Here is a 14,075-nt window from a genome sequence, read left to right as displayed (position 1 = left end):
CGGGCTTTGCCTTCAGAGACTCATCCCCACTTCACACAGGAGAAAACAGGTTTGGCCAGATGCCACCTGCCCGAGCCCACACTGAGGTCCAGCCAGGTCCAAGGTCTGTGCTTTCCCCTCTACCTATGCCCTCCTCACAACCCCCTGCCCTCGAGACAGTGGCCTCCTCTGGCACATGGCCCTGCTTTGAACCTTATTTCCTCCCTCACAAATTATCTTTCTGCCTCTGTCTTAGCGGCTTCTCCCAGCTCCCCTGAGAGGTAGGTGATACCATTATGCACAATTTATAGATGAGGAAACTAAGGCCCCAAAAGACAAGGGCCATGCTCCAGGTGTGTGGGCTGGTCAGGCACCAAGGCAGGAGCTCCCGTGGGAATATGAGGAGAAGCATCCTGCCCAGGGCTAGCTCTTAGCAGGTGGCAGCCACGTTAGCTACCAAGAGCCCAGCCCTCATCCCAGGGCTCTGGTTGGCTCCAGGCGGCCCAGTGGGTGACCGCGTTCCTCACAGCTGCCAAGAGAGCCCCTGAGGCTGAGCATAAAACATTAATCTCTAAGTGGTAAGATGTTGGCCCTGGCGGGAGGCCATGGTCTAAAATATGTTCACAGCCTTGCCCTGGTGATAAGGCCCAAGGGAGTCACGCCTCCCCACTCTACCACCCTCATGGGCTGAGAAGATCCCTGGGGGGGTCACCGAAGCCTCCTGGTAACAGGAAGCTCCTGTCTAACCCCTTTCAGACATTGATTCTCAGAATCCCTCAGTGGGTGAGGCCAGTGTCTGCAGAGCATCCTAGAAAGATGCCTCATGTGCCAAATGGTGAGAATGATAATGCATAACTTGAACACATGTGTTGTGCCCTATACTGTGCTAAAGGGCCTTCTATAACTTATCTCATTGGGTTCTCATGGCAGCCCCTTGAAGTGGGGACTGTTCGTATCCCCCCTTTACAGCTGAGGTAGCTGAGGCTTACAGAGGTCACACAGCTAATAATCAGTAGGGCCAGGTTCGGACTCATGTGGGGTGGGGAGGGGACGGCCATGGAGACGTGAACACAGCCGAGCACCAGGCTAGCACGGGCCAAGGCCCATGGGGCAAGACCCTACTACCAGGAGCCCACTGGGGCTGTGGGGAGCTGTGCTCTTCTCTTCATGACCTACCATTGTCCTCTGGCTCTCTGAGTCCAGCCCTGGATACTGGCCTCTCACTGTGTCTTAAGCAAGACACAGGTCTTAAGATATGTGTCACATATCTCCCTCCATCACCTGCTCAGGGAGGCCTTCCCTGCCACACTAAAGTTGTCACCCCCCCCCCCCAGCACTTCCTGGGCCCTATATATACATCTCCATTATACATCTCCATGGCCCTCGTCACCATCTGACACCCTATATGGTTATGTATGCATTTATTTCTTTGTATTCTCCCTGCGCTAGAATGTAAGCTTCTTGAGGGCAGGAATTTTTGACTGTTTTGTTCTTTGCTCTATTCCCAGGTTCTTGCCTGCCACCTAGTAAGTAGGTACTCAATAAATATTGGTTGAATGGAGGAATGAATGAATGAATGCTAACAGCCCCATCCCCACCCCACCCACACGCCCGGCAGGGAACTACACAGCCTGTGTTCACGTATAGAGTAGGGGTGTAGGGAAAGAAGTCCCTTCCTGCTCTATGGATGGAGAAGGAAAGAGGTGAGGTAGGGGCACGTCATGGGCAGGGGGCCAGGGGCTTGTGGGCAGGAGCCAGGGCCAGGGTGAAGCAGCAGGACTGCCAGGCTAGCAGGGCAAGTTCTGGATCGGGCCAGTGTGGAAGGGGCATCCAAGGCCGTGCACAGGCTTGAGAAAGCTTCCTTTGGCTGCTGTGGCCCAGGCCGAAGCAACAGAGCCCGGGCCCAGCGAGGCTCCCGAGGCCCCCCGGGCTCAGCTGTCTGGGGCTGCCCCAGCTAATATTAGCTCGTCCCCACCCAGCCTGGCGTCGGCCTGGCGGGGCAGCCCAGCCCCAGAGTGGGCACCGCCCACTGACACCAACAGGCGCCCAGCCCCAGCAGCTTCTAGGGTCTGCCTGGCCCTTGCTGCCCCTGCTCACTGTGCCGGAGGATCCCCTTGTAAAGGGACGCATTTCAAGGACCGAAGCTGTGATCCATGGCCCCTGCCCACCAGTCCCTCCACACCGGTACTCTTGTCAGCATCTCAGGCCACCATGCTCGGCTTCCGACCACAGATGTCAGTGGCCCTCCCTGCCCCTCCACCCTGCAGGCGGAACTTCCAGTTTTCATCTCCTTCATTCCCCTCTACACTTGGAGAGGGAGGCAGAGCAGGGACCAGTGGCCCATGACAACTGATGGGGAGACTGAGGATCAGAGGGGGCCATGATCCGCCCGTGACACACAGCGGGTTCGTGGCAGAGACCAAGACAGAATCCAGGCCTGCCGGGATGACACCCTGAAATCTGGCCCCTGGGAGATAGACTCTGGAAGGAAGGGCCCCCAGGGCCAAGGTAGGTGAGGTGCCCCCTAGAGAGTTATTTGAAAGGAGAGTCAGTGGCTGAAATAAGGAAGTATAGACGATGAACAGCTGATGGTTTGGATCTTCTAGAGCCAAGCGCCGGTAAAAAGACAATAATGGAACGTACGATAATTAAGCACTTATTATGTTTCGGGTTCTGGGCTAAGTGCTTAACATATTCAAGCCTCTCAACTTCCCTATGAGTCAGGTGCTATTAATATCTCTTGAGATACAGACAGGTTAGGGAACTTGTCCAAGGTCACACAACTGGGAAGTGTAGGGCTGGGACTTGAATGCAGGCCTCTTGGCTCAAGAGGCCACACTCAGGAAAGTACTGGACTCAGGTCACATCGCTGAGTGGGGCCTCGAGGCCCACCCACTTTCAGCTGAACACATGACTGAGGGTCAAAGCAGGGGAACTTGGGACAAAAAGCACCCTAGGCTTTCAAGGGAAAGAGTCTGTGTTGAAAGCCAGTAACTAATAGAGGAAAGGGGGTGATGGAAGGGACAGGGAAGGGAAGGAGGTGGCCCGGGAAGAAGATGGGGAGGGAGAGGGAGAGAAAAAGCCTGGCTGGCCTATAGGAGGAGTCACAAGAGAAGGGAGACTTCACTTCCAGGCATCTGGCTGGACCACATGGACCTGCAAACTCGATCCCCTGCAACATCTCCGTCCTCGTGTGACAGCTCGTGTGTCCTGATTTGGGAAAATAGTTCCTTAGCCTCTCAGCTCTGGTTGTGGGAAGCGGGCCGGGGGCTCCCTGGGCTGAGTGAAGGAGGAGTTTGCAGAGGTGGGGGAGCTGGGATGGGAAGAGGCTCATCTGGCCCTGGGTGGCGACAGTGGCAGGTGGGACCTGCCCTGACTGGCGTTTGTCCCCCCCACCCCCAGCCCTGACCAGGACACGCCAGCACCCTTAGCGCTGCCTCATCCTCTTCCTCTGCCTCTCCACCACCACTCTCGGGGATGGAGGGATGTGTTTCCAGGTGAGGCAAGGAAGAAAGGGGTCAGCCACAGGTGTGATGGCAGTGTCTGACCTAGGTCTGGCCTCCTTATCCATCCTCTCAATAAATATTTATTTAGTCCCCACTCTGTGCCAGGCCCTGTTCTAGCTTCCTCTAAGGAGGGAAATAGACAATATTCAAGGTAAATAAATAAAATACAGTTAGACGGTGTTAATGCCAAGAAGGAAAACAGGAGAGCACAAAACAGGGGCAGGGAAAGCCAGGTTGTGATCTGACCCGATGACGAGGACGTCTGAGTCCAGACCTGAAGCAGGTGAGGGAGTGTGTTGGCGGGGAAAGCGCTCCAGGTGGAAGGAACAGCAAGAGTAAGGGTCCTGAGGCAGAAGCACAACCACTGTGCTGGTGGAAAACCGAGGAGGCCAGAATGAGGAGTAGGAGAGGCAGGAGAGCAGAAGGGAGATCGTCGGCTCAAGGGGCTCATGTGCAGCCCAGTAACCTCAGAAGGACTTGGGCTTCTTCCTGAGTGAGACCGGAAGCCAGAGTTAGCAGAGCACAGAGGTGGCTTCCTCTGACGAGCATCTTACCTTGGATGGCCCTGGCTGCAGGTGGAGAAGGAACTGGAGCGGGGGACAGTTCATAGTAATCCAGGGGAGAGAAGATGGTGGCTTCAGCTAGGGACTTAGTGAAGGAGGTGATGTGACACAGCTGGGTTCTGGGAGGCTTTCAACATGGAGGCAAAGGATTTGCTGATGTGTGAGAGAGAGAGGAAGGAATCAAGCATGGTGCCAAGGGTTTCGTCTGAGCAATTTACAGATGCAGCTGCCATTTACCGAGCTGGGGCCTCATCTCAGGTCCATTACCTCGATGCTAACGTCTTAGGCACAAGGGAAGATCAGAATCACCCCCCTTGAAGCTCTGCCGACCTGCACACACCCATTCAGGCCTCTCTGTGTCCTGATACTTCCCCTCAGCTGGGAGCAGCTGCCCGCCTCAGCACTTCTCAGAATCGAATGTGCATATGATTCATCTGGGATCTTGTTAAAATGAAGGTTCTGAATCAGTAGGCCTCCGGTGGGGCCTGAAACTCTTCATTTCTAACGAGTGCCCAGGTGATGTTGGAGGACCACACCAAGTAGCGAGGGCCCCTATGTCCCAGCCCCCAGTGCAGATTCTCCCTCGCTGAGCATTAGTGTCGCCTGAGAGTGGACTAAACACCCTGAACACCCCCTGATCTAGGAATCAAATTCTCAAGGGACAGAGCCCAGGAGCCTGACCTTTTGGAAGCAGCCCAGGTAATCTGAGAGTCGGCCGTGGGTGGGAATCCTCCAGCAACCACCCTTGCAGCTCCTGGAGCAGCCACTATAAATACCCCCCTACCCTAGCCTGGCCCCACCCAGCACAGAAGGAGCTCACTGCAACCATCTCCACAGTGCCCCCTTCACCATCGGTGTTAGTCACCTTGCCCTGCTCTAGCCCCTACAGGCTGGCATAACATTTCCTCCTTGAGTTCACCTCTCTGCAACTCCCAGAGGGCAGACAGCCTAGGGAAGGGCCTGGAGAAGAGGGCAAACAGGTGCCACCTGCTGGGCCCGAGCAAGCACACCCTAAATGGATGGTACCCACAGTGGGTGAGTGGGCTGGGTGAGCCAGTGATGGTTCACAGTGGTCACAGTGACGACCCCAGGCAGGGCGTGATTACAAGACCTTGAATGAATGAATGAATGAAAACAGGTTGAGAGAGCCTGAATGAATGTAGGAAGAAGCTCTTCAGAGCCCTTCCCCTGGGCTCCTGCCTGCTTGGTGTCAGGGCCCTTGCCAGGAGGGCTCAAATGTGTCCTAGAGAGGAGCTGGGCTGAAGACGTGGAAGGAGAGATAGGTAAGGACGAATGTGGCTCCCACGGTGCCTCTGGGAAGCCAAAGCCCGGAATTCTTAGACTCCTGGAATGTCAGAAGTGGGAAAGGACTTGGTGGTCATTTGGAATGACCTCGTATTTTACAGAGGCAACACCTGCAGACTGAGGGGGCGGTGGGACTTTCCCAAGGGAGCCTGGTTGGTGTGATGGCCCGGTTACAGATCTCGCTCTGGCTCAGTTGTTGATGCCTGCAACTCGGGTCTTGTCTGTGGCCACATCTCTCCATGCACCTGGGCCGGTCCTTTATCCTAAGGGCCTGCCTGTCCCCAGCCACAGGCCTCCAGAAGTGACTCACTAACCTCCAGCTCAAATCATGCAAGCCTGCTGACTCCGTGCTCAACCCAGATCCCTCACTCCCAAAGGTGGTCAGCGAGGACAGGAGAAGCCAGAGTATGCATGAGCAGCCTTGCAGGATGGGTTTTCACATGTAACAAATCTAGAAAGGCCACTGAGAGAGAGGAATAGATGAACAAAAACCCAGAGGTTGGAATGAGGGCTGAAGGCAAGGAGACCAGGGAGGAGCCTGGCAGAAAGGAACAGCTCATGGCCAGGTTCCAGAGCAGAAGGCCTCGAACGCCGAGCTGAGGAGGAGCCAGCATTACCCCCACCCCCACGTCCCCCGTGTATCACCTCATGCAAGACAGCTTCTAATCCTCCCTGAGCTCTCTGCCATTTCCCTGTAGACACATGGAGCCCCGGGCCCTGCCTGGATAGTGGGGGTGATGAGGCACCTCCTGAAACCCTCTCCCTGGGGGCTGCCGGAGCACCCCTACCCCACCAGGCTAGACCCTCACCTGCCATTGTTCAGGGGCCAGAACTTGCAGAGCAGGATTCCCGGACAGGTTGTTGGGAAACAGTGTTTGCTGGGGCAGGGAGGGAACCAGATGGGAACCCAAACTGGGCCACAGACCCCACTATCCTGGCCCAGCAATGGGAGGCTGAAGTGTGGTTATGGACAGAAATCCAGCGTCAGGCAGCCCCAGGTCTGAAGGCTCACTCGTGAGCCAAGTGACCTTGGGTGAGTTAGTTAACCTCTTTGAGCCTCAGCAGCCTCATCTGCAACACTGGCACGATAATAATAATACAGTTCCTTGGGAGTTTTGTGAGAATTAAATGAGAATATGTAAATTAAGTCCTTAAGACGGATACATAGTAAATGATTTCGTAAATAGCAGCCGTTAGTATTATGATTCAAGAAAGGAAAGGGGTTCTAGAAAATCCTGCTTGGAGGATGATAAGAACAGAATTTGGGCCAACTCTGGGTTGAACGACCTGCAGAAATTTCAACCAGCTGTGCTGGGCCCTCTTAGGGGAGTGGAGAAGGGAGGTGGGAAGGCAGGTAACTGCTTAATCTCCCTCCTTCAGGGGAGGGAATAATGGGAGTAAGTAAGAGAACAGCAGGCCCAGGTGGGATTTGGTATTCTGTTAAATCTGTGAGCCAAAAGAAATGCAAAAGGCCAGGTCCGGGGCTGAGAGGCTGGGGGTGGGAGTCTTGGGCAAGTGTCTTCCCTTCTCTGACCCTGTTTCTCCACTGGATGAGGATAGTGGCTAGAGGTGGCCCAGGAACATCCATCTTCTCCGACAGTCCCATGCATGTGGAAGGTGGTCCCTCCGACCCAAGTGGTCCCCATGAATAAGGCCTGGGCAACCAATAGTCCCAGGAGCCCCCAAGGCCCCCCTCTTCCTCTGAGCCTGCACCCAGGGAAGGGAAGCTCAAACCAGTGGGGTGGCCAGGCTGGCCTAGGGGCTGACAGGAGGCCCTGACCTTTTGGTCCAGAGTGAGCACACTGGTCATGGGACCGCTCAGAATAGCCATAGCGCTATAGTCAGCTGTCTTGGGAGGCCCCGAGATCCCTGGCCCAGGCAGCGGCACCTGAAATGAGCCCCCTCCAGAATCCTTCCCCCAGCTCTAGGACAACCTGTCTGCCTCTCTGGGAAGCTCAAGCCAATCTTCCCAAAGCTTCTGGCAGATGCCAGGCCTCCCGCTCAGAGTTAAGGAGCACAGATACCTGTGTCCAAGGCACCAGCTTCCAAACACTCCCTGAGGCATCGGAAGGTGGATGACCGGCTCTCCGGCCACTAAGCCAGGAGTTAGAGATCTGGGTGTCTGAACCTGCCCAAGTAACCTGCTCACATTTGGCCTTGGGAAAGCACTCCTCTCTGGGCCTCAACTTCCTCCTCTGTCATAACAGTCACTCCTATTATGGAGTATGTAAGAAGCTTAGAGCCTGGAGGTAGAAACAAACCTGACTCAAGAAAGGCTGCTAACGAACATTTTATTACATACCAGATAGCTTCTCTGAAGGGAAGGACTCTGAACACTGACCCCCACTGTGGGTTCTGGGAAGGCATCATGTAGAACAACGTTTTGAGTGGGATGTGAAGGATGAAGAGGTGCAAAACAGGAGGAAAGAGTGTTCCAGGTGGAACAGCATGTGCAAACGCCCTGAAGCAGGGGCACCTGGCACAGGCAAGGAACTGAAATGAGGCCAGGGTAGCTGCAGCTCAATGAGCAATGGGGCGAGCCAGGCCAGAGGAGACTGAAGAGGGACGCGGGGCTTGAGGGACCACAGTATGGTCCAGGGAAGCACCGAAGGGTTTTAAATAGGCAAGGGAATGAGCTGACAGATTTGTGAGTTGAAGAGACCTCTGTGGTTGCCAAGTAGACAATGAACTGGAGGGTCCGGGGGCTGGAGGCAGGAGAGCAGTCGGCAGCTGCTGGAGGAGTGAGGGGAACGATGGCGGCTTGAACCAGGATGGTGGACGTGGGGATGGAGGGCCAGGGACAGAATCTAGAGGGCCGTGAAGGAGAATGATAATACGACCAACAGGAGTGATGGTAGCAGCCAACATTTATCGAGCACTTACTGCATCCGGACCCTGTGACTCGGGGCTCTCCACACATTACTTTGGTTAATCTTTCCATTAACTCTCTGGGCTAAGTTCTATCATTATGTCCATTTCAGTTTAGTTTACTTTAAATGTTTATTTATTTCGTTTGAGAAGGAGGATCCCAAACAGTCTCCACTCCGTCTGCACAGAACCTGACGTGGGGCTCAATCTCATGAACCATGAGATCATGACCTGAGCCAAAATCAAGAGTCAGGTGCTTAATCGACTGAGCCACCCAGACGCCCCTATGTCCACTGCGGAGGTGAAGGGGCTGAGAGACTGTGATGAGGAGACACTGGTTTCTGGTTTTCATTACTGAGAAGGGAGCTGGGCGGGGGGGTGCAGGTACCATTCAGACATAAGGACACCTGTGAAAACATCGCAGGAAGGAGAAAAACACTAAGTTGGGGACACATTGTGGTGGGGAACACATGGGGTGATGGAGAGGGGAACACACCAGCCCCTTCCCCACTGCCCATGGGTCTCCTTCATAGGTTACCATGACCAGAGGTGGGGCCCTGGCCTAGGGGGCAGGCTCTGAGGTGGGAGGCTGTGTAGGAAGTCCCTGAGAGCAGCTCTCTCCTGAATCTCACCAAGACTCCAAGGCCCTGTGTCAGCTAAGACACCATGGAGGAACAGAAGTCTCTTGCTGGACTCTTCATTCCTGCCACCAAGTGCATTTCCTTCCCAGGGAGCTGAGGAGAAGCTGGGGCTGCATCAGGTCCCAAAGGGGAGGGGACAAGGCAGAGAGACAGAGAGTGGAGGGGTGGGGCTTCCCCAGCTTGGGAACCACTGGAACTTCCTTGTCATTTGGAAGGTCAAGTGACTGTCATTTGCAAGGGGGACAGATGTCATCTCTTTCTCTCTCTCTCTCTCTCTCTCTCACACACACACACACACACAAACACACACCACATACTAAAGATACTTTCTGACCTGCAGAACAAGGACCAGCATTAGCCCTGACCTGAAACACAACAATGTTCCTGATGAAAACATGCAAATCATAGATAAAAGCCAAGGGCCTCAGACCTGCACTGGCCCCCAAGGCAGAGAGAAGGGCAGGTTTCAAGGCAGGGCTGCTCCAGACTTCACCAACAGCCCTGCCTGCTCCCACACCTTCATGGCTTTGCTTGCCAGGACTGCCATCCCCTGCCATCTGCCTGGCTTATTCCTACCTGCCCCCCAAAGCTTACCTTAGCGTTACCTCCTCTGGGACTGTTCCTTCTCTCACAAGCCCAGGAAGCCCCTTCATGGTCCTTACTGCATAGTGCCACCATCATCCTTTGCTTGTGTGCATCTGGGGTAGCACCCCTCACCCCAGAACACGAGCTGGGGTCATCCTGTCCCAGCTCACTTTCCCACCCCTCACCCCCTCAGCTGGGTGCCCAGAAAAGCACAGGAGAGAGGGTCTGGGGAACAGGCAGCTCTAGCTCGCTGTCACCCCTGAAGAGCTCAGATGGGACTTCCCACCCCAGCCAAGTAGCCCTTTCTTCCAGGGTCAACAAGAAGGCCTGGGGGAGGGTAACCTCACTGTCTGGTCCGTTCACCAACAACCGGCCTGGCCTAGAGCAGTATTTCTATCGAGGACCAGAAATGAGGAGCAAAACTGCTCACTAAAGCAGCTCAGGAGGACCAGGAGACCAAGGGAGCAAGCAGGAAGCTGGTCTGGAATTTCGTCTTCCTCAAGAAACACCCACACCTGGGCAACACAGGGTCTCTCTCACACACAGCCACAATGACAGAGCTTCACACATCCACAGTCTGTGCCACACACACAGTCCCCCACCCCACATACAGACTCACACACAGATGGTCTCATGCACACAGCCTCACACACACACACACACACACACACACACGCAGCCACACATGCACAGCTTCACATGGACAATGTCACACTCGCCACAGACAGCAAGGTACTCACACAGTGGCACACCCCAAGTTTCTCAGACACACACAGCATTTCTCTTACACGTACAGTCTCCCTCTCTTTCTTATATACGCACTCTCTCCCACGCTGCCTCGTTCTCACACACAAAGTCCATCTGAAAACACACAGAATCTGTCTCTCTCACGTTCACACAGAATTTCTGATACAGACCCTCACGGAATCTCTTGCACATAGTCTCACCACACGCATATACACATGCGCGCACACACGCATATACACATGCGCGCACACACGCGCACACTCCTCCCAGAGTCTCACTCACACGTATTTTTATTCTCATATGGGCTTTCTCACACACATGAAGAATCTCTCACACCCACACGGAATCTCTCTTACACAGATTCCCTTTCACACACATACAGCTTTTCTTTCACACACACGTACAATGCCACACACACGTACAATGTCACACACATCCAGGATTCTAGTCTAGAAACTAGAATGAAAATGTAAACCCTGACCCACCAGTCTGAGGAGGGGGGAGGGGTAAACAAAGGTGACAGCAGCAGCCGAGCAAAGATGGAGGGGGAGGAAGGCCAGGCAGCAGGCTGGTCCCTGCACAGATGAGCCGCAGAGAGGCAGCGCAATGCAGCTAAGGCCAGCTTGGCGTGCAGCAGGAAACCTGGGTTCTAATCCAGGCTCTGGCCTCAGTTCTCAAGTGCCCTTGGGCAGGTCCTTCCTCTGTGGGCCTCAGTGTCCTCATTTGTCACCCAGAGGAATTGGAGTGATTCTGTGAGGCTAACAGGGAAAAGAAGGCGCGGACAGGGGGTGGGGGGTGGGGGCTTCTAACTCTCCTCCATCTCCCCACTACAGTCCAGCTTTTCCCTCAGAGTCTGTTCTTCAATGAACACTTGAGACAATCAGGAATTCTCTGCAAGGTTTAAACACCAACAAGACCCCAGACCACACTAATCAGCCCATTTATCTGCATTGGGTAAAGACCACCCCATGGCCTAGGAATGTCAAGTGGAAGAAGATGGACAGTAAGGGGGTGGGGGTGGAACATACCCCACATGTCCCCTGTCTATCCAGAAAGTCAGGAACACAGGTCAGAACCCTAAAACTGAGCCCAAGGGGTAGGGTGAGGGTACCCAGCTTCTTACTAGGGAGCCAGGTGGCTGAGAGGACAATGAGAAAATTGGGCCTACTTCCTTCCTGGGCCAAGGGGGATGGTGGTGGTGGTGAGATGCTGTCCAAGGTCAAATGCAGGCTGAATGGGTGGCTGTCCTAACCCAGGCCTTTGCCGAGCATGCCCCCAGCCCCAATATGTGTTTGTTCAACCTCCCAGACCCCCTCCTCCGGCCCCTCTCCACAGCTCAGCCACAGCCTCCAGTTACATAATTCCCTGGTTGTGGTGGCCTCTGTCAGGAGAGGAGAGGGGAGGGTAGATCTCTGAGGGTCCCAGTCCATTCTGGAAATGGCAGGGAACTGGCATCCAGCTCAGGAGATGATGGGGTCCCAGAGGACCTGGGTTCTAGTCTTGCTTGGCCTCTGGCTCCCTGAGTGACCTTGTGTAGGGTCTCTAGTGGCAAAACGAAGGGCTTGGTTCTGTTGCTATCCACCCTCCCCCACATCTGTTCTAGAATTTAATGCATAAGACTCTGACCTGCTGCCCCCTCCCTTGCATGCTAAAACACTGAGAGTTTTATCGAAGTCACAAATGTATCAGGCCTGTGCCTAAACAGCCTTTTTCTCCTCATGGACACCTCAGTGCCCCCCAAGTCCTCTTCCCCCACTGATCCTTAGCACTGATCCTGCCTCCTTCCCTGCCTAATCCTCCCCACCTCAGCTCCAGGGGGCAGGAAAGAAGGGATGTGGAGCAACAAAAGAGAGCAGTGGTTTGCCTGGTGGGGGGTTGAGGGGTGGCTCTGCTTTAAATTCACAACTCTGACCCTCCCCCTCATGCCTTCCGCTCCCTTCAGACCACAGAGCCAGTGAAGGCAAGGGGTGTCTCTTCCAGGGTGGGTGGCTGCCACCACTGTCTCCCCTTAGGGCACAGTTGAGCAGCAAAGACCCTTAGATTCACCAGACACCTTCTCCCATTTAACAGATGAAGAAACTAATCCCAAGAAGCCTCTGAGAGGCCAAGGTCAGCAGCAGGATGCCCTTTGTCTCCTGCAACAAGCTGCTGTTACTAAAGGGGAGTGGCTGATGATGACACACCCACCTCTCACACCCCTTGGGTCATGTTACCCTTTAGGCCCCTACTTTGCCCCTGACAGGTCCCAGAGGAAGCATAGTATAAGCCGAGTGGCCCCTTCCAAAACCCTCCCCTTTAGTCAGGCCCTGTTCCCAGCACTAGGTCTCAGAGTGGCCACATCCTCCTCCCCACAGCCCAGCCACACACCAACTACAAAGCTATTAATTAGCCACAAAGATTCCCTCTCAACCTTCTCTTCACAAGGGCCTGAGGTTGCTCCCTGGGGAGGGTGGTCTGTCTTAAGCAGCAGACCAGGCCTCGAGCCCTCCTCTGTAGGCCCTGCGTGGCTCCAGATGCCGCTTACCCGGGAGGGAGGGAGGGAGGACTCCCAGCTTCCCTCCCCACACGAAAATCTAAAGGGCAGTTCACACCTTCACAGTGTACATCTGCAAAGACACAAATATGCACACACAGGCACTCCTGCACATTCAAACATACACACGTTCACTCATTCCCACTACATACTTTACCCACCCAAATATACACCACCACACTTACATAAATATGCACACACAATCTACTCATACACACAAACACCCATTTGTACTCACTCATACATATTAAATTTGGAAATACAGACACAGACCTTACATACCTACAAAACTAGTCACCCTGGAAGAGCAATCTCTCTCTTATCCCCGCTTTTATGCACGTTCTCATATGTACACACACACACACACACACACACACACACACACACACTCCTTTCAATTCTGATTCCCTAGGCGCCAGTTCTCCAATCCGCCCCTGCCCGAGGGAGGCAGAGAACCCGGCCTTTACCACCCAGCTCTCCTGATGGGCAGGTTGTCACTTACCCGCGCGTAGCGGGATGAGTAGGGGTCCTCGAAGAGCGCCCAGATGCGCGGCTGCCAGCGGCGCCAGAAGCCGCCGGGCCGGCCATCTGGGGAGTCGCTGAGCGCTAGGCGCTTGGTCATTTCCAGCTCGTCCTCACCGTCACCTGAGTCTCCGGGGCCGTCGGCGTCCGCGTCGTCGGCGCTGTTGTCAAGGGGTGCGCCGCCAAAGCTATCAAGCGCCTCTTCTGCGTCGCGATGCTGGCGATAAGTCATCCAGCAGCAGGGTTCCACGTCGGTCTCGTCGATGCCCCAGAAGGCCAGCTCCTCCTCATAGAGTGGCCCGCACACGTCGGCTGGGCAGTGCAGCTTGCCAGTGCGGTAGTAGTTCAGGATGTGCGCGAAGACGCCTGGGTGGCGATCGAAAAAGAACTCGTCTGCGCGCGGGTCATAGTCGAAATGGCTGTGGGCGTCGGGCTCCGCCAGCCAGGCGAGCCGCGTGCCGGGCAGCGTGCGCAGCGTCGAGCGGTACGTCTGGTGGCGCGTGCCGCCCACGTTGATCACGATGCGCTCGCTCTCGTCCCCTTGGCCCATCGCGGCGCCCCCTTAGGCATGGCGCGGCCCAGCGACACCCATGGGAGCGGCCGCCAGGGGGAGTTGGCGCCGGGGAGGGGGGCGCGGGGCCTCCTCCCCCCTCCCCCCAGCCGTCGGGGGGGACAGAGGATGGTGGCTCTGGCCACCCTAAGAGCGACCCAAGCCCCTCAGGGGCGCTTTCTGTCGGGTGCTGGTCCAGGGGCGTGTGCGCGGGATCCCAAGGGTCTCTAGGCGCCAGATGTGGGAGGGAGCTGGTCCGGCTGCGGAGGAGGCAGA

At 55.3% G+C, this 14,075-nt stretch overlaps 1 protein-coding gene across 1 annotated transcript in view; it reads right to left on the bottom strand.

Annotated features, from left to right (window-relative positions):
- Window positions 1–13,799, bottom strand: part of KCNC1 (potassium voltage-gated channel subfamily C member 1) — a 42,927-nt gene extending 29,128 nt beyond the window's left edge. The window contains exon 1 of the mRNA XM_042906810.1: window positions 13,230–13,799. Coding sequence (XP_042762744.1) covers window positions 13,230–13,799 — 570 coding nt within the window. The remainder of the gene's footprint in view (window positions 1–13,229) is intronic.
- Window positions 13,800–14,075: the final 276 nt, after the last annotated feature.

Source organism: Panthera leo, chromosome D1, assembly GCF_018350215.1.
Source record: "Panthera leo isolate Ple1 chromosome D1, P.leo_Ple1_pat1.1, whole genome shotgun sequence".
In the NCBI taxonomy this organism is placed as follows: domain Eukaryota; kingdom Metazoa; phylum Chordata; class Mammalia; order Carnivora; family Felidae; genus Panthera; species Panthera leo.
The sequence above is the reverse complement of the archived record's forward strand: the minus strand, read 5'-3'. Positions and strand labels throughout refer to the sequence as shown.